The sequence below is a fragment of the Giraffa tippelskirchi genome, chromosome 8 (assembly GCF_054371585.1).
Source record: "Giraffa tippelskirchi isolate mGirTip1 chromosome 8, T2T-mGirTip1v1.2.pri, whole genome shotgun sequence".
In the NCBI taxonomy this organism is placed as follows: Eukaryota; Metazoa; Chordata; class Mammalia; order Artiodactyla; family Giraffidae; genus Giraffa; species Giraffa tippelskirchi.
The window spans coordinates 126,830,346-126,849,175 of record NC_137282.1 but is presented as its reverse complement, the minus strand read 5'-3'; the positions used below and the strand labels follow the sequence as shown (position 1 = coordinate 126,849,175).

At 45.6% G+C, this 18,830-nt stretch overlaps 1 protein-coding gene and 1 long non-coding RNA gene across 7 annotated transcripts in view; one reads left to right on the top strand and one right to left on the bottom strand.

The window, feature by feature from the left end:
* PNPLA1 (patatin like domain 1, omega-hydroxyceramide transacylase) overlaps window positions 1-18,830 on the bottom strand; it is an 83,302-nt gene that overhangs the window by 30,104 nt on the left and 34,368 nt on the right. For 2 of the 6 annotated variants that reach the window (XM_081520237.1, XM_081520235.1), the window contains exon 1: window positions 457-634. The exons of the other annotated variants lie outside the window; for them this stretch is intronic. In XM_081520237.1, coding sequence (XP_081376363.1) covers window positions 457-577 — 121 coding nt within the window. In that variant the 5' untranslated portion in view covers window positions 578-634. Of the gene's footprint in view, window positions 1-456; window positions 635-18,830 lie in introns of those variants that run through there. 6 annotated transcript variants of the gene reach the window in all.
* LOC145517542 (uncharacterized) lies at window positions 929-5,028 on the top strand. Its single transcript, XR_014062107.1, has 2 exons — window positions 929-1,055; window positions 4,916-5,028. It is a non-coding gene; the product is annotated as an uncharacterized LOC145517542 (long non-coding RNA).

Below are 18,830 nucleotides of genomic sequence, written 5' to 3'. Positions count from 1 at the left end.
TACTATACTGGGACTTCCCTGGTGGCCCAGTAGTTAAGAATCTGCCTGCCAATGTAGGGGACAGAAATTCGATCCCTGGTCCAGGAACTAAGGTTCCACGTGCTGCGGGGCAACTAAGTCCATGAGCCACAACTCTGAGTTTGTGTGCAGCACCTACTGAAGCCTGCGTGCCCTAGAGCCTGCTCACTGCAACCAGAGGGTAGCCCCATTTGCAGCAACTAGAGAAAGCCCGTGAGTAGCAATGAACAGCCCGTACACCACCATGGAGACCCAGCGCAGCCAAAAATAAATAAATTAATTAATTAAATGTTTTTTTTTTTTTAAAGCAAAACCCAAAACATCCTATACAAAAGAACTTTCTTACAATTAGCTCCATGTAGCAATGGCTACTTGGAACTCTGTGCAGTCGTAAGCTCTCTGCCACTTTAGGTCATCAAGCAAAGGTAGGGCAAGTACCTCGGCCAAAGAACTCATCAAAGGGATTCCTGCACGGGTGGTAAGGGCCAAGATTCCTTCCAACTTCTGGGACTCTCATGGCCGCCTGACAGTAAATCTGAGAAGCCGTCACAGGAGACATTACTTTCCTGTTTACAAACAGAGCATCTGAGGCACAGAAAGGTTAAGTGATTTGTCCAAGGTCATACACAGCGATTTGGGGACAAACCAAAGCTAGGGGTGCTCTACTCCTCTCACATTTTACCATTCGCAAATGATTCCTCATTAATCCTGGAAGCAGGTAAGATAAGGAGATTCCACGTCACTTTACAGATGTAGAGACTGAGGCAGAGAAAAGGGCAGAGCACTGCCCGAGGTCAGCCAGCCAGGCCGTGTTTGTCCTGACTCCAGACCCCACCTCCTTTCTCTGGGTGTTGGACTGATCCCAGAGGCTGCGGCAGCCTGGGTTGCCATGGTGACGGCCTTTTCTCTCCAGCATTCAGAATCACAGCTGCCTGGGTATAGTAGGGGCTGACCCGATCAACGCAGCATCTTAGCCATCACCCCCATACAGGGGGGATGCTCCTGGTGAGCTGGGAAGGCCCTGCAATTTTAGCAAGGTTAGCCTTTACCAAGTGCCAATTTGTACAGACTGTTTTCCCTCGGGGGCAGGGAAATGGCGGCAGCCAACCCTCCAGTAGGTTATGAGACAACCGAGCATTTTGATACCAAGGTGTTGTTGGGTCACTTGAATTCTTGCCCTTAAGACCAGTCAGGATGGAGAGTCAAGTTAGGGTGGGGACTCGCTGTTTTGGCAATTCTTAAAGAACAGCTTGAAGTGGCCTCACAAGGGTTGGTGGCCTTTCTCACAAGCCTCAGAGCCAGGAGTACCTGGCTCAGCTTGCCCCTCCACTCCTGGACTCCTAGCAGGAGGTGCTTGCTAGGAGTGCTGGAAGGAAATTTGTTCTCACTGCACAGGGAATACATATTCATTGTGGAAAAGAGAAATTTTTTTAATGAAGATGAGCAAAAAGAAAGTAAAATTAATGTCTTGGAATTCCTCCACCCAGAGGTTAACATTTGGTTTGTGTCTTCCTAGACTATTTTATATATTTATTCTTACTTACAAGAATACTTATATGGAGTCATACACTATTTTGTAACTTGCTTTTTTCACCTAATCATGTCTTTCCACATCAGTAAGTACCCATTTATAACCTAATTTATGAGCAGCATGGACAGCTATTTGTAAAGATACATCATTATTTATTGAGCATGTCCCCAACAGGGGTTGGCTACTTAGTTTCCTTGCTTTTTCTAAACAATTCTGCAGTGAAGCATCTCTTGCTAAATTCTTTGCCATATCCTTAATTATTGCCGTCAGGATAAATTCCTGTACATGGGAATCCTAGGTCAAAGGCATGCATATTAGTCTTGTAATACTTAAATCATTGCTTTGGTATATTATCCATTTACAGTCAACTCTCAGCTGTATAGGGATGGTGGTGGGTGATAGGGACAAAGCAGTGGCCAAGATAACATAGACATCTCCTATATACTTACATCTGAAAAATGATGCTATCTGGAAATTAGCAGGGTAGCCAGATTGAAAGGGACCAAGAGATTGTCTGCTCCCACTCAGGTGCCCAGTTTAATGTTTTTTCCTGCTGCTCACTGGGACTGCATCCCAAAGTGTGCAGAGTTATCTCTGTCTCACCTTGCTTCTCTTCAGGTCTCTCTCTTTGCATCTCTTTCTCTCTCTGTTTTCTCAGAGAAAAACAACTAATCTTCTGGTTAAACTAGTCTCTATTGGTAGAAAATCAAGTGTTGAGCATAGCAATTGCTGGGTGCTGCGAGGAGGGATAAATTTAGCTGGCTTCTTTATGCATCTCTGTTCTTTCTAGCACCTTCTCCCATTTAAAGGCCTCCTTCCAAGTTGCAGGCTGCTGGGCTCTGAAACATAGTGTCCCACAGGGACCACAGCAAGATAGGATTTAAAAGCAGCTCTGTAGGAAACTTAAGGTGGGCTGCTCCCACCCCCAGCCCACACCTGCCACAACCACTTCTGCTCCTTCCCACCTCCTTGCACACCTTTGTATTTAATCTAATTGTGGGTCTGTCTCCCAAACCAAGGAGGTTCTCTGAGGGCAGATCTTTGTGGTCCTCCTCTCTCTATGACCTCTTACTGCGCTTTACCCATGGAAGACCCTTCAGAAACTTTGCTCTAAGTTGGGAACTCCTCAAGGAAGGGATGGACCACACTCACCTACACTCACCAAGCCTCCCACAATACTTGGTGGGTGCTCGGTGTTTGTTCAGTACATGAACAAAGGAAAATAAAAAGCTAACAAAGCAAGCAATGGAAATGCTTACAGGAAAGAGTTACTTGACTTAATTACACAATAAAAATTTGAAGGCAAGATCATCACAGATGGATAGATAACAGAGTCAGTCATATTGATAATTATGGCCAATTCACCAGGTTTTATGAGTGTATTGTACCAAAAACTTCAGTTGAAAAATAAATAACATCCTGGGACTGGGAGGTTTTGAAGAGCATTTGGAAACCACTCCAAGATTTAGCCACTCAGAGACTCTTTTCTGTGACCAGATCCAGTTCTTAAAAAGAGGTTAGGCTTTGGAGCCAGGGAGATTTGGTTCAAGTTCCAGCTTTGCCACACACTACCTGGGTCACCTTGGCAAGTCAAATAACTTCTTCTAGCCTCAATTTTGCCACCTATAAAATGGGTATAATAATATTATACCTTACTGGGTTGTTATGAGGAAAATCTTTTTTTTTTTTTAAAGAGCCTGCACATAGTAAGTGCTCAATATTGGTTATGCTAGTAATTCTCCATGTGACCATGGACAGTGTTTCTTGATGTCTCTGGCTTTCAGCTTTCTCGCCTGAACAGAGGACAATGATTCCAACCCACATCTTCATCAAGGTGCATTCAGGCTCACTTACGGGTTCAAGAGAGCAAAGTACAAGCACTATGGAGATGAGAGGTGGTATCCCAGTTTCAGGGCACAGTGAGGGGATGGGTTAGGTGTAATGTAGTTTAGGCACAGTTGGCAGTAGCATTCCTTCCCCTGTCAACTTGGGGGACCCTACAGATTTAGTAGGGGAAAGGGAGTCTTAGTAAAATCACTGAAGAGGAAAGAAAGGATTAGATACTTGTTTATCTTATTTGCTTAAGTGCCTAATGCTTCCCCCTTCATGTGGGCAATGATGGTCTACACATCATTCATCCCTTTGTCCCATAGTGCATGGAACATGGTAGGCACTTAATAAACACAGATGCATCCATGAATAATGAATATATGAGTAAACCCAGAAATCAAGGGAGGACACTGAGGCTCAAAGAAACAGCTATTTAAGGTGACCCAGAGTATAAAAACAGAGGGCTTCTCTTCCCCTCCTTCACATAGCCTCTTGCTAAGTGTTAAATCCTAGAAAGATGGGCACTTGGCAGCTGACAATTTAAACTGCTGGGGATCCCATTCACAGGGTGCCCGAATTAACTCGGCTGTGCGGGATGAATTTGCGGTGGAGGATGGGACTAGAGGCCCCAGGCTCCCGCGGACTGGTAGCCTAGCAACAACTTCCAGCTCAGCCAATCACCGTGAGGCTCCCTGCAGCTGCGGGAGCAGTGGGCAAGGGTGTGGGGGTGGGGGTTGAAGCAGGGGGCGCAGCAGCCCCCGGGGAGGCATTGGCGAGCAGACTCGCGTTCCCAGGAAAGCCATGCAATTCCTCGAGTCCCTTTGTGGAGACCCTGGGAGTCTACTGCTTTTACCTGATCCCTAATTGTAGGCTGAATTATAGGCTGTATTTCCCTGTGGGTATATCTTGACTGCCCGACTCCACTGTAATAATTATTATTTGTATTATCTTAACAACAGTCGTTTACTCAAGCAGGTTTTCACACCGTAATCTCAGTTTATCCTCACAGAGACAGCAAGGCCCCCAGGCGGGGGATGTGGGGGAGATGGGTTTATTCTCCATCTTATTTCTATATCCTGCACTGCAGGGGCACTGCTTGAAAAACAATTGGCCTGAAGCTGCAGAGTCACCGCTGGAAGGTCCATGGAGACCCTCTGAGGCTGTGATTGTTCAGTCAAGGAGTCTTTGTTCAAAACGAATATGGCGAGGAAATCCACAGATAAGGGGATACATGTATATGTATGGCTGATTCACTTTGCTATACAGGAGAAATGAACACAACATGGTAAAGCAACTATACTCCAATTAAAAATAAACAAGTTAATGAGAAAAAAAAAAAAGAAAAGAAATCTCAATATGTAAAACAACTAAAAACAGGGCTGTTCTGGGTTGAAGGCAAGTGGAGTCTCAGTCCCTGCCCAATCTCCCTAGCCCATTCCAGGAAGGAAGGTCCTGAAAGCACAACCCTGAAACTCCTAAGGATCCTAGGAGCCTAGGTCAAAAACGCTAAACCAGACTAATTCTTTCATTTTACAGGTAAGAAATCCAGCAAGATAAAGGTTGAGCTCAATACATATGGCTGAATGGCTGGCTGGCTGGCTGACTGGCTAAATGGAGAAATGAATAAAGAACGGATATACCCTGGGTCATACTGTCTATGTTAGCAGAAACTGGAACTAGAATGTATGAAAAAAACTCACATTTTCCTTCTCTGTTATGAATGCATTATTGGCTTTAGGCAAGAGCAAAACAACTCTGACCTAGTAAGCACTTAAATAAACAATACCCCCCCTCAAAAAAAACAATACTTAAGGATAATGACAATTTTCCACACAGACCTTTTTCTGACCCTAAGGGTTTACCAAAGAATTGGCATTAAAAAGTTCAAATCATCCTATACCAGGTTGCCATGGAAACAGCAGTGCCTGCCACTGGTGCATCATGTGGATTCCTATCAAGTTGCCTGTGGTGCTTTTCCCGGGGCCTGGGGCCTCACACAGCCCCTGTGTGCTTCTCGCCCAGAATGCAGGCATGATCTCCATAAACTTCCAGCTGAAGGATCTACTGATTACCTTGAGATGAAACAGGCAGAGAGAATGTGTCCCACCTCTATTCTCTCTGTTTTCTTTGGTGGACCCAGAAGTCTGTTTGGGATTCTGCTCCAAGGAAGAAACGAATACTGCCTTCCTTCCAGGCTGTGGCCCTTCCTACCCTACAGATTCTCCCTGCACTACTGTGGGGACACTGGGATAATGCAAGAGTTGTGAACTAGTCACCCTCCAGTCTTTGTGTGTGTGTGTGTCTGTGTGTGTGTGTGTGGTCAGGGGACTTCCAGGTGAACGTCTGCTATAAAGAGAAAAGATTATCTCAGAGCATCTTCTTATTTGAGATCTGCCCAAATTAGGGCGCCACTGCAGAGGAATGCCCTCTTTCAAAACCATGATATTTGAAGTTCATTTCTGCTGACTGGCAGTATTCACTGCCCCAGCTGTCCAAAACTTCACTTAGTTGGGTCTGTTACCTACCTACATAGACCACCATTATGTTACATGAGTCTTGAGGTTCTCATGAAACTACAGGGTTCGTTCAGTCCCACTCTGCTGTTTATGGAGGAACCAGAGATTAAACTGCCAACACCCGTTGGATCATAGAAAAAGCAACGGAATTCCAGAAAACCATCTACTTCTGTTTCATTGACTATGCTAAAGCCTTTGACTGTGTGGATCACAAAAAACTGGAAAATTCTTAAAGAGATGGGAATACCAGACCACCTTACCTGCCTCCTGAGAAACCTGTATGCAGATCAAGAAGCAACAGTTAGAACTGGATGTGGGACAATGGACTGGTTCAAAACTGGGGAAGGAGTATGTCAAGGCTGTATATTGTCACCCTGCTTATTTAACTAATATGCAGAGTGCATCATACAAAATGCTGGGCTGGATGACTCACAATCTGGAATCAAGATTTCTAGGAGAAATATCAACAACCTCAGATATTCAGATGATACCACTCTAATGGCAGAAAGCAAAGAGGAACTAAACAGCCTCTTGATGAGAATGAAAGAGGAGAGTGAAAAAGCTGACTTAAAACTCAACATTCAAGAAACAAAGATCATGGCAGCCAGTCCCATCACTTCATGGCAAATAGACGGGGGAAAAGTGGAAACAGTGACAGATTTTATTTTCGTGGGCTCCAAATTCACTGCAAATGGTGACTGCAGCCACGAAATTAAAAGATGCTTGCTCCTTGGAAGAAAATTTATGACAAACCTAGACAGTATATTAAAAAGCAGAGACATCTCTTAGCTGACCAACGTCTGTATAGTCAAGTCTATGGTTTTTCCAGTAGTCATGTATGGATGTGAGAGTTGAAACATAAAAAAGGCTGAGTGCCAAAGAATGGATGCTTTTGAACTGTGGTGCTGGAGAAGACTCTTGAGAGTCCCTTGGACTGCAAGGAGATCCAACCAGTCAATCCTAAAGGAAATCCACCCTGAATATTCATTGAAAGGACTGAAGCTGAAGCTCCAATAATTTGGCCACCTGATGAGACGAGCTGACTCATTGGAAAAGACCCTGATGCTGGGAAAGATTGAGGGCAGGAGGAGAAGGGGACGACAGAGGATGAGATGGTTGGATGGCATCACCGACTCAATGGACATGAGTTTGAGCAAACTCTGGTAGATAGTGAAGGACAGGGAAGCCTGGTGTGCTGCAGTCCATGGGGTCACAAAGAGTCGGACATGACTTAGTGACGAAACAACAACTGGCTACCACTCTTTGGTACCTCTTGGTGCCAGGCCCTGTGCCAGGCTCCGAGGCCTCATAGTTTCATTTAACCTTCACAACACCCCTTTGAGGTAGGTACTGTGATCATCTCCTCTTTAGATGACGAAACAGAAGCTCAACCAGTAGCTTGGCTAAGGTCACATGCTGGAAAACAGCAGAGCTAGGCCTTGAAGTCTTGAGGGCCCCAAAGCCAGCGTTCTTTCCAGCACAGCCACTGTCTCCACCAGGGACATGCCCTTCATCTCCAGAGCCTCCAGTTCCCACGGTGAGGCGGTGGGGGGGCTGCGGGGGTCGGGGGCTGGTTCCACAGAGGCTCTTGGGATCTGCCTTGCTAGAGCTTAGTTTAGGCATAGATCCTAAGGGCTCAGATATTCCTGGGAGACAGGAAGAGCAACAGAACTCAGATCACATCTTCAAACATATCCTCCCTTATCTGCAGACCCAGAGTCCTTTCTCAAGCCCATCTCTACTCTCATCAGTAAACAGAGTGCACAGTCCTGCTTTTCTTCCCAATACACAGACTTCTATTTATTTACTGACTTTTTACTATCTCTGCAGACTTCACCCTAAAGCCCAGCTGAAGATCTGGGCCCCTTCCCGATCACCCCCGCTGTTAGCTCTCTCTCCCCCGTTACTGTCTGCACCATTTACCTCAGACTGCCTTGAGTGGCCCATCCTCTCTCTGTCTCGCACATTCCTTAAGGACAGGACCTGTATCAAGAACACCCTCCTCCCCCATTATTGCCTAGCCCAGTGATGAACACTTAGTAGGTATTCAAGAATGAAATGAAAGCACTATCTAATGTTCTCTTATTTCTGTTTTGCTCCTCCTTATATCCCCAGCACTTAATTCAGTACCTGGCACACTCTGGGGTCTTAGTAAATGTTTGTGGAATAAATTAATAATGAATGGTGAAGGACTCCCCTGGTGGTCCAGTGGATAAGAATTCACCTGCCAATGCATGCCGGGACATGGGTTTGGTCCCCGGTCCAGGAAGATTCCACATGCTGTGGGGCAACTAAGCCTGTGCTCCACAACTACCAAGCTGGCTTTATAGAGCTTGTGTGCTGCAACCACTGAAGCCTGCGCCTAGAGCCCGTGTTCCCCAACAAGAGAAGCCCTCGTAGTGCAGCTAGACACAGCCCCCGCTCGCTGCAACTAGAGAAAACCGACACACAGCAACAAAGACCCAGGGAAGCCATAAATTAATCAATTTTTTAAAATAATGAATGATAAAAAATGAGTGAATGAATGAGTGAACTGAAGGAGGAGATCAGAGAGTATCTTCTCTATTGGACTGTTGGGACTCTTCCTGACTGGCGGTCAGGAAGGTGGAATTCTTCAGTGACTCAGCTGGACTTGGGGTTTCGAGAGGGCAAACCACAGAGCAATTTGCTCTGTCAAGCCTGGTCCTAACTCTTGCCCCTACATCCATAGACACAGGAGCCTGAGCTGTGACTGAAGAGGAGATTCTTCTTTACGTGGTGATCTCAGGAGGATAGAGGTGGGTTACCCTCAGGATTGATGAGTCAACTCCCAATTCAAATGTGAGTCAAACCAGTCCAGGTATTTGTTTATCATTTGTCTGCCTCTTTTTCCCTGTAGAATTGGAAATAGAACTCAAACCAAATTTGATCCCAAAGAGAAGCAAAGAAAACATCGCTATTTTAATACTCTCTAAGTGAGCTGGTCTAAAAATGGATCCACCAAATGTAGTGTAGGATCCTGGATTGGATCCTGGGACAGAAAAAGGACAGTAATAGAAAAACTAGCGAAATCTATAGTTGATGGTAATGTATCAATGTTAATGTCTGAGGGTTGGCAAATGAACTGTGGTTATATGAGAGGGTAACATTAGGTGAAGGATGGGGGCTTTCCAGGTGGTACTAGCGGTAAAGAACCCGCCTGCCAATGCAGGAGACACAAGAGATGCAGGTTTGATCCCTGGGTTGGGAAAATCCCTTGGAGGAGGGCATGGCAACCCACACTTTACTATTCTTGACTGGAGAATCCCATGGACAGAGGAGCCTGGTGGATACAGTCCCTAGGGTCTCAGAGCGTCAGCAACGACTGAAGTGACTTGACATGCACTCATGGGCGAAGGATATACGGAACTATCTGCACTATCTTCACAACTTTTCTGTATATCCATCATTATTTCAGAATAACAAGTTTATTATTATTAAAGTAAAAAAACAAACAAAGGTTGACCAAGGCTATTATACTCACAGTGCCTGCCACCCAGAAGGGGCTCAGTTAACATCTGCTAATATTGAGGGGACTGAATTAATATAGGTCACCTGCGTGAGCTGCTTTCCAAATAGATGTTTCCACTGCATAACCAACACATTCAGAATTTTGCCCAATTTTCCATTCAACTGTCTTCTACTTTAGTCCAAAGGCTTGTTTGGGGAAAATAATTTTTTGTCTATTTGGTTGGAGAGATTAAACATGTAAAATACACATTACTTTCTATTCAGTGAATTGAAAGATACTGATTCCAACACAATAGGGGGAGTTACAACCACCTCCGCCCAGTGATGTCATTTCTGTACATTTTACAAAAAGGTTTTGTTTTGTTTTTTTTTTGCATACATCATGCCATTTGATCTCACTTTCTTAACCAATGTGCAAATGATGGCTTGGCCCATGGAGTTTGGTAGGAGAGCTGGGGTGTTGCTTGCAAAGCAACTTCTGAAATCATCAGAGAAGATAAAGAAATGTAGGAATGAAGAGAGTCCCAGTCTTGGCTCATTGTGGTAGCTAATCTCTCTGAACACCTGTTTCCTACTTTGTAAAATGGGTATAAATATAGGACGGTGAGAAGATAAAAGTAAATGATTCATGCAGAGCTTTAGGCATAATACCTGGCACATTCCAAGGGCCTGATAAATAGTATTACTGGTGTGAGTCAGAGCAGAGTTCATGTTACAGAAAACACCGCCATCTCAGGCAGATAAAGAACTCTGGGGATGATTTTTGATGAGGACGTTTTGATTCTGAAAAGTGCACCCAGCAGCCAGGGCTGAACTTCAGGTTGTATCTGGGCAACAACACACATACGCTCGCTGGCAAGAGGGAAAAAGGGTGGTTTTTCACTCGTATCTTTAAGAACTTTGGAGAGGTTTCTAGTTCCACTAGTAGAGCACTGAGCTGAGAAGAAAACTCTCCAGCTTTAGTAACAACATTGCCTTCATCATCAATGACCACAACAAAACTGTGGTTGACTTCACAAGAAAGAAAGAAAACAGAAATGAAGAAGGAACTGAAGCAAGCACCGGGTAAGAGAAAGCTGTTGCTGTGATTATTGGACCAGAAACTGCCAGCGACAGGGGTCTTGGTTCTGGGCTGTGTGAGGGGCAGTTGAACCAAGATCCTGCTTAAAGCCAGGGCTGTCCAGCAGCTGCTGGACCAATGAAACACGGCAATGGTTTGCCTCTGTGTAGGGCTCTGAGTGAAACAACACAAAGTCTCCCACAAACATGCAAAGCCCCCAAGCTGGCATTACCTGTGGTTTAGAGCTTGAACTGACACAATCTACAGTGTAATTACCATAAACATTGGTCCTGAGTTGCTGATCACCCTGGGCGCCTGGCCAGGGCCAAGGCAAACCAGCTCAGGCAGTCCTTCCACTGCCCAGGCCACACAGAATTCCCACAGAAAAACCAAGTCCTTGTGCAGATGAGTTCACAATTAAAGTATTAAAAAATATTAACCAGACCAGGTTGGAATCCAGTTCTCTGTTGTAATAAATTTAACAACATCTCTAGGGTGTTCTTTAGTTAATTTTGAAAACTTCCACATGACCTATGCGTTTCCATTTCAAGATCATTTTCTTTTCCCTTGCTCATCCATTCATCCAACATTCATTCATCAAAGACTTATTTTGTGATGAATATTTGCCCAGCACATTCAGGATTTCTTTTGTCTCTCATCATAACGTCCTAGGGGGATGTGTTCCCATCCCCAAGTTCCAGGTGGAAAAACTAAGGAGGAGGCAGGTCGCTGGTGGGCTGAGGACCAGCCCAGCCTAGCCCCTCATTCCTGGGAGCTGCGTTCTCCATCAGCCCTGCGGTGTCTTGTCCCTTGACTGAGCCACAAAGACAGGCACGTGGGCGACTGAGGAAAGAAGCCACCAGAGCCGAGTTTCTCACAGAGGCACTGTTGTCCTCCCAGCACCTGCCCCTGAGGCCCCAGGGGGTCCACTGACAGGACTACACCTGAGTCACCTGCCAATGACAATAGCTTCAGCCGCCCGTGGCTCCAGGGCCTCAGGAGGGGTGGCATGGGAGGCAGACCGAAACACCCGTCTCCACTGCAGGAGTCATGCTGGGTCCTGCTGTGCCCATGTGTGTGGGGTGGGGCCCCAACTACTCCCCTGGGCCTCCCAGGGGCTTTGCAGTGTCCTTTTGGAACCCATTTCCTGTCCGGAAGGACAGCTTGCCTTCCTTCCTGACAATGCAAGCCCGTCTGTTGCACCTGCAAATCTCACAGCCTGGAAGACTCTTCTCTCAGAGCACACGGTTCTCCCTCCCTTCCTTCCGCCTCCGAGAGGCCTCCCCGCCCAGCCCACCTGAAACCTCACCCTCTGATCACTCACCACACCCTTCGCCCGCTTTATTTTCTCCTTTGAGTGTGCCTGTTGATGTTTTTCTGTGTGTTGAGTTATTTATGTCTTGATTTCACCGAGAGAGTGCCAGCTTCATGAGGGCAGAGAGCTGTTTTGTTCGAGGCTGGGTCCCCAGGACCTAGAATGAGCGACAGGACAAGTGGCCTGTCTTATCATCGTACATTCAGCCAGAAACTGGTCCTCAACTTTTGTCTGCACATTAAGTAGGTTAGACTCAAACAGTGACTTTCAAACTTTAAAAAAAAAAAAAAAAATCATCGGAGATCAGGGGAAGCACAGAAAAAAAAAATCACTGGAACACTTTCTTTAAGTGAAATTTTATGAAGAATGGAAAATAGCAGGGTTGTACTCATTGAAGCTGGGGGAAGGCCATGGGGCTTCAGTGTGTATCCTCTCCCTGCTCTTTTCTTCCTAGCCCCACCTCAGCCCCCCACCCAGAATCCTGGGGCTCCTTAGAACACAGTTTGGAAATCACTAGCCTGAGTGAGGTCCACCTTCAGTCAGTCACGTCCACTTCCAAAGTATAAATACAATCATCCATAAAGTTGAGGAGTTGGAGTCTCTGACCTTCCTTCTATGGCATTCTAGTATTATAAGTCATATTAGGTAAACCCCAAAGTAGAAATTGCAGACACATTCAGTGTCACTCCTGCCAAAGGCCAAAGGCAATCATCAGGAGTCTATCAAGCAGTACTTGTTGGACCAGTAGTTTGTGGGAGCCACGGAACCAATTAGATCTCAGATTGCTCAACCAATCTAGTTGATGGGATGAGACACAATGTCTGAAACTATTAAGACAGGATGACATCAAGTGGACAGAGTCTATGGGTGAACTTGAGATCCTGGAAAGAGATCCAGTGGGGTAAAATGGGAGGGTGTGTTGGGAAGAGGTGTTTTCTCTGGAGAGGAAAACAGAAGGTCTAGGGAGGGGACACGGAAGGGCTGCGGGGCACTCACATGCCAGCTGCCAGGAGGGCAGCCAGCTGATGGTTCAGTGCTGAGCCGCTCCTCAGCCAACACTGGGTTTATGAAACCCAGATCTTGGTCCCAGGAAGGGACAGACTTTTCCATCATCATCATCATATATGTCATATATCAAATTATAACTACTATGACAATGACTGCTAGTTGTCCCCAATATCCATTCTCCCTTTCTTCCTTAGTAGTTGAGCCTCTGATTTTTAGCTGGACACTTGGCATTCCAGAATAGAGTCTACGTTTCCCAGGCTCCCTTGCAGTCAGGTGTGGTCATGAAAATGAGTTCTTATCCATGGGGTGTGAGGTGACATGGTGTGTGTCATCTTCAAGGCCTGCCCTCAGAGGGAAGAGGCGTGCCCCCCTTTCCCCTCTGCAACTAGCTGGACTGCAGACACAGTGAGGAGCCCTCTTGGACTGTGAGCAACATGGTGGAAGGAACCTGGGTCCTAATTCTATGGAGCCACCACACCAGCCTTGGGGGGCTGGGGTGCAAAGACCACAAGAGCGAGCAATGCTCTTGTGTTTTGTTGAAGCTCTGCTACCCCAACCAGGGCAACTACAGTGTCAATCCAAGTTTGCAAAGCTCATTCCCAGGGACCACTGCTGATCTCGGAGCCAGCTGTGGGGAGGGCTCGGCAGGCATATTCCCTCCCATCGCTCGGTAGCTGAGCTGAGTCTCAGGGTGGTCTGTCCAAGGTCACTTGCTGCTGAGTGGATTGCTGGGACCAGAGGAAAGGGAAGGTGGACAGAGTTCGGACGTTGGGTTCAGACTAGCTTTAGTTTGAAGTTCACCCCCCTGCTTCCCAAACCCTGTTCTGAAAAACCATGTGAAAATAAAGTTAGTGGCAAACTAGACTCACAATGTGACTGTAGGTGCTTTTGTTCTCAGAATCCAGAGAGCCTGCTTCCTAGACAAGTGCTCTTTCCCACAGGGATTCCCATCTCTGAGACAAGCACCCTCCAAGAGCCCGCCGTGGGAGCACCAAGGGACCAATGGGAGTGAGGAGACTCTCAGCGGGGTGATGTCTGCGGTGGACCTTGGAGGATGGGGAGACGGGACATAGGGAGAAAAGAAAGGAGCCAGCACCCCTGGGAGAGGGAACAGCTTGAGCAAAGGCACAGAGACAGGACCCCTCCCGAGACTGGTATGCACTAGAAGAGGAGAACTCTCAATTCCAACCCTCATCCTCAGCTCCCTCCTTTTAATATTTGACTTAGTGGTTTGGGTGTTTAGGGGGTTGTCACTGTGAGGAGGCAGTGGGAGAGATCTTGGAAAGTAATTACTTCTAGAGGACAAAACAAAGTCACCTGATGAGCTCAGCTAAAAGGCAGCTAAAAGTCCCTTGCCCCTGTCCCCCACCGAGCAGGGGAACAGCCACTGAGGCTGGTACCCACCCAGCACCTTTCTGTGCCAGGAGACCAACCAGCCTCACTCCCCTGGGCTTCTCAGATGCACAGTCCTTATGTGGAGAGTACCTGTTGTGAAATGTTCCCACAGAAAACAAAGCCTAGGGAGGTTACATGCAACTTCTTTGCAGATTCAAAACTGTTTCAAAATGATATTAAAAGAAACGGAACAAAGCCGGTTGGGAATATGCAGATGAAGCCCCATCGGTAAATATTGATAACTGTGGAAGTTAGATGATGGGTGGGTTCTTATATTATTCTCTCCGAGACACTTGAAAATTTTCCCCGTAAAAAAGTTATTTAAGAGCTTCTCTGGTGCTCAGTGGTAAAGAATCTGCCTGCCAAGGGTTTGATCCCTGGGCCGGGAGGATCTCACATGCGACTGAGCAACTAAGCCTGTGCGTCACAACATTGAGCCTGTGCGCTAGAGCTTGGGAGCCACAACTACTGAGCCCGTGTGCTGCAATGAGTAAACGCCGCGCTTTAGACTCTGAAGAGCTAGTTTAGTTGGTGTAGTAGTTTAGTTCTCTGTGCTCCACAACAAGAGAAACCACTGCAATGAGAAGCCCGTGCACCACAACTAGAGAGTAGCCCCCGCTCGCCATAACTAGAGAAAAGCCCAGGCAGCAACAAAGACCGAGCACGGCCAAGAATAAATACATATATTTTTTTAAGTTATTTAAGGACTTCCCTGGCAGTTCAGTGGTTAAGACTCTGCGCTTCCAATGCAAGGGGCATGGGTTTGATCCCTGGTTGGGGAACTAACCTCATGCCAAGCAGTGTGTCCAAAAAAGAAAAAGAAATTATTTGAAAGTTTAAGAAATGTACATGAATGTTCATAACGACATCATTTATAATAGCTCAAACTGCAAACAACCCAAACATTCCCTGACAAGTGGATTTTAAAAATGTGTTATATTCACATAAGGAAATATTATTCAACAATAAAAAGGAGTGAAGTACTGACATGTGCTATAATGGATGAGTTTAGAAAACACTATGCTAAGTGAAAGAAGCCAGACACAAAAGGACAATATTGTATTGTATGGACTCCATTTATATTAAATGTCCAGAACAGGCAAATCTGTACAGACAAAGTAGATTAGTGGCTGCCAGGCAATTGAATGGAGAAATTGAGAGGTAACAGCTAAGAGGTTTGGGGTTTCTTTGACAGATAATTAAAATGTTGTATGATTGATTGCGATGTTGGATATGCTACTTTGTGACTATACAAAAAGCCATAGAAAAAGAAAAACAGCCAGTAGAGGCTCTGAGCCATGGGTTTTCATAGGCTTCGATATGAACTTGGGCAAAGGGTAAGGTATGGACCAGCCCCTGAAACAAGGTCTGTCTTCCTCGTTTATGGCTCAGCCAGAGGAATTCATAGAATCTAGTCCAGTCTGAAGCCTCTGGAGTAACACCGTTTTTCTCTGTTCTGGAAAAATCCATGCCCCATTAATAAATATGGAATTTTATCAGTCCTCAAATGCCTGACCCATTTCCACTGCCCGGTTGTACAATCCTAGACTCTCAAGGGGTATTACATCTTAGTTTTGCCAAGTGCACTGGGGCTTAACTGAGGCTGCACACCAGGATCACCTGGGAGTTGAATAAACACCGGTGTTGGCTTCCGCCCCAAGAGAGCCTCATTTAATTAGTGTGGGGGAGAAGCCTGGGCAGTGGATGTTTTAAAAGCTCCCAGGTGATTCAAACGTGCAAGATTGAGAATCAATGACTAAGTGAAGAATTTTTTAATGACTAGAAAAAAATATCAAAAGTGTAGCACGGAGTATGGTGAGTATTCAGTCATGAAACTTCTCTTTTAGATTTATGTTCACACTGGGTAACAATATGAAAAGTACTTCATACTGTAACTTTCATCCTGGGAGTTTGGCAACCTCAGGTTGATGGGTCCTGTCAGTCACCGAGCTAAATGAAGGGGACCCACCGGCGACAATCAGGTGCCCCCTAGCCGCTGCATGGGCCTCTCCAAGGACAGATGCTCCCCTGCTTCCACATAGCCCCTTGCCACCTTGGACAACTCTTGCTGAGTCAAAAGGTGCCTTTCTGAAACTCTCACATCAAACCCTGACACCAGAGAACTGAAGTCTTCACCACTCCCTGAAGTCATTACATGTCCCAGTCACGTGACTTTGCCCCATTGTCAAGCAGAGTCCGGCTAGAAGCTGAGGTGCCTGCCCACCCTGTCTCTACATGTCAGATTTCTACTCATCTTTCAAGCGCCTGGACTTCCCTGGTGGCTCAGATGGTAAAGTGTCTGCCTACAATGTGGGAGACCTGGGTTCAATCCCTGGGTCAGGAAGATCTCTTGGAGAAGGAAATGGCAACCCACTCCAGTATTCTTGCCTGGAAAATCCCATGGATGGAAGAGCCTGGTGGGCTACGGTCCATGGGGTCACAAAGAGTCGGACACGACTGAGCGACTTCACTTCACTTTTCAAGCCCTATCTCGAATGCCCCTTCCATGAGGTCTTCCACTATGGGATCTGTTTGCTCTCTCCCTCTGCACTCTTCTGCCTTTTAATTTTCTAACATTCAGTTGGAACTTGTACTATAACTAGTTGGTTACTGCCTTTGAGTTTGAGTAAACTGTCAGCTCCTTGAGGGCATGGGTGGACTTTCATCTTGTGTTATAGCTCTGTATCTTCTGCAGGGCCCAGTATATGCTCAATATACAATCATCGAATGAATGAATGAATAATTGGCTTGCCATGAAGTGTTTATAGGGAGGAAGGTACCAAGTAGCAGCTTAAGTGGGGATGGGATTTTAAGTTCACCAAATCCTCATTCTTTGATAAGAAAAAAAAATGCAAAACTTTGGCATTTGAGCTAGTGCTTAAAAGGTAAGTCGAAATTTGACAGGAAGAGACAGGTCAAGGAGAAGTTTCTAGCTTCAGGTTGGAAATCCTGAATCTCCCCTCATTGGTTCTCAGGGAAATCATCTCTCCTCAGATGAGTAAATGAATGAACAGACATTCATTCTCTAATGCAATTCTAATGAAAACCAGACACTTGTGTTAAGAGTTTTGCAAACATGTTCAGGTACCCCCAAATTACCCCTAATGCAGAACTAGGCACATGTTAGCAGAAGATGGACCCACTGCTACCTCCACCTCCAATGAACAGAACACAATCTTAGGACACAAAAGCCCAGGCTGGGAACAAGAGGACGGGGCATGACCTGGAGGAGAGAGGCCGGGGGGTGGCTGTGTGTTGAAGTAGTTTTTTTAAAAGAGACAAACCTGTTATTTGTATGCAGATTGTACAATTAGTCACACATAAAGTATAAGATAATCTACCAAGGAACTTTTAGAACTATTTGAGGATGTTCATGAGGTTGCCCAAGACAATATCAACAAACAAAAGCCATCAACATCACTTTATATCAGCAATAATCAATTAGAGTAGAAAACGTCATAGAAAAAAGATCCTGTTTCCTACAGCAACAAAAACTATTAAATCTCATAAAAGACACAAAAAATCTTTACTGAAGGAAAAAAAGGTCAGAAGAAATAGAGAGATGGATAGGCTATTAATATATTATAAATGAGAAGCTATAATATCAATCAAAATCCTAATAGAGCTCTTTCACATGGGGGAAAGGGGGGGTCAAGAATAAGAGAGTCAAGGGACTTCCCTGGTGGTACCGTGATAAGAATCTCTCTGCCAAGGCAGGGGACACCGTTTGATCCCTGGTCTAGGAAGATTCCACGTGCCATGGAGCAATGAAGCCCGTACGCCAGTTACTGAGCCCAAGCTCTGCACCTACTGAAGCCCGGACGCCTAGAGCCCACGCTCCACAGCAAGAGAAGCCACTGCAACGAGAAGTCTGCAGACCATGACTAGGGAGTAGCCCCTGCTCACCGCAGCTTAGAGGGAAAGCAAAGACCTAGTGCAACAACAACAAAAACAAACAAAAAGAGGAAGAGAGTCAATATTTGAAGAAGAAATTGAAAAAAGAAGGAGAGGGCTGCCCTATATGATGTACCCCTTATTATAAGACTATCACGATCAAAATACTGTGATACAGTGCAGAAAGAGACAAATTCACCAATAGACGAGAAGAGAGACTTCAGGGATTCCAGGAACTTGAATAAGCCAGAGGCAGCTTCCCAAACAAGTGTGGAAAGGGTTGCCTATAAATAGTGTGGGGTATTTGGTTACCACAATCAAAACCTTCTATTTCTACCTCAAAAGAGCTACAAAATAAATTTCAGGTGGATGAACTTAAATATGAAAGAGCAAAATTTCCAAGCTCTTGAAAGAAAATACAGAAGTAATCATTGTAACAGAGTAAAGATATTAAAAAACACAAATTGTAGGCGGAAAAGATTTGCTATCCCTGACTGCATCAAAATTGGAATTTTCTGAGTAACAAAAGACATTGTCAGATAAAAAGGCAAGCTATGGAATGAGATAAGATAGCTACAATGTCCATAACTGACAAATGATTCATGTACAGCCTACATAAAGAACACCTACATGTTGAAGGGAAAAAGATTACCAGGAAAGGGTCATGGCCAGGTAAGTTACAGAAGAGGAAACACAAGTGGGGACTTCCCTGGTGGTCCAGCGGCTAAGATACTATGCTCCCAATGCAGCGTCCTGGGTTCGATCTCTGGTCAG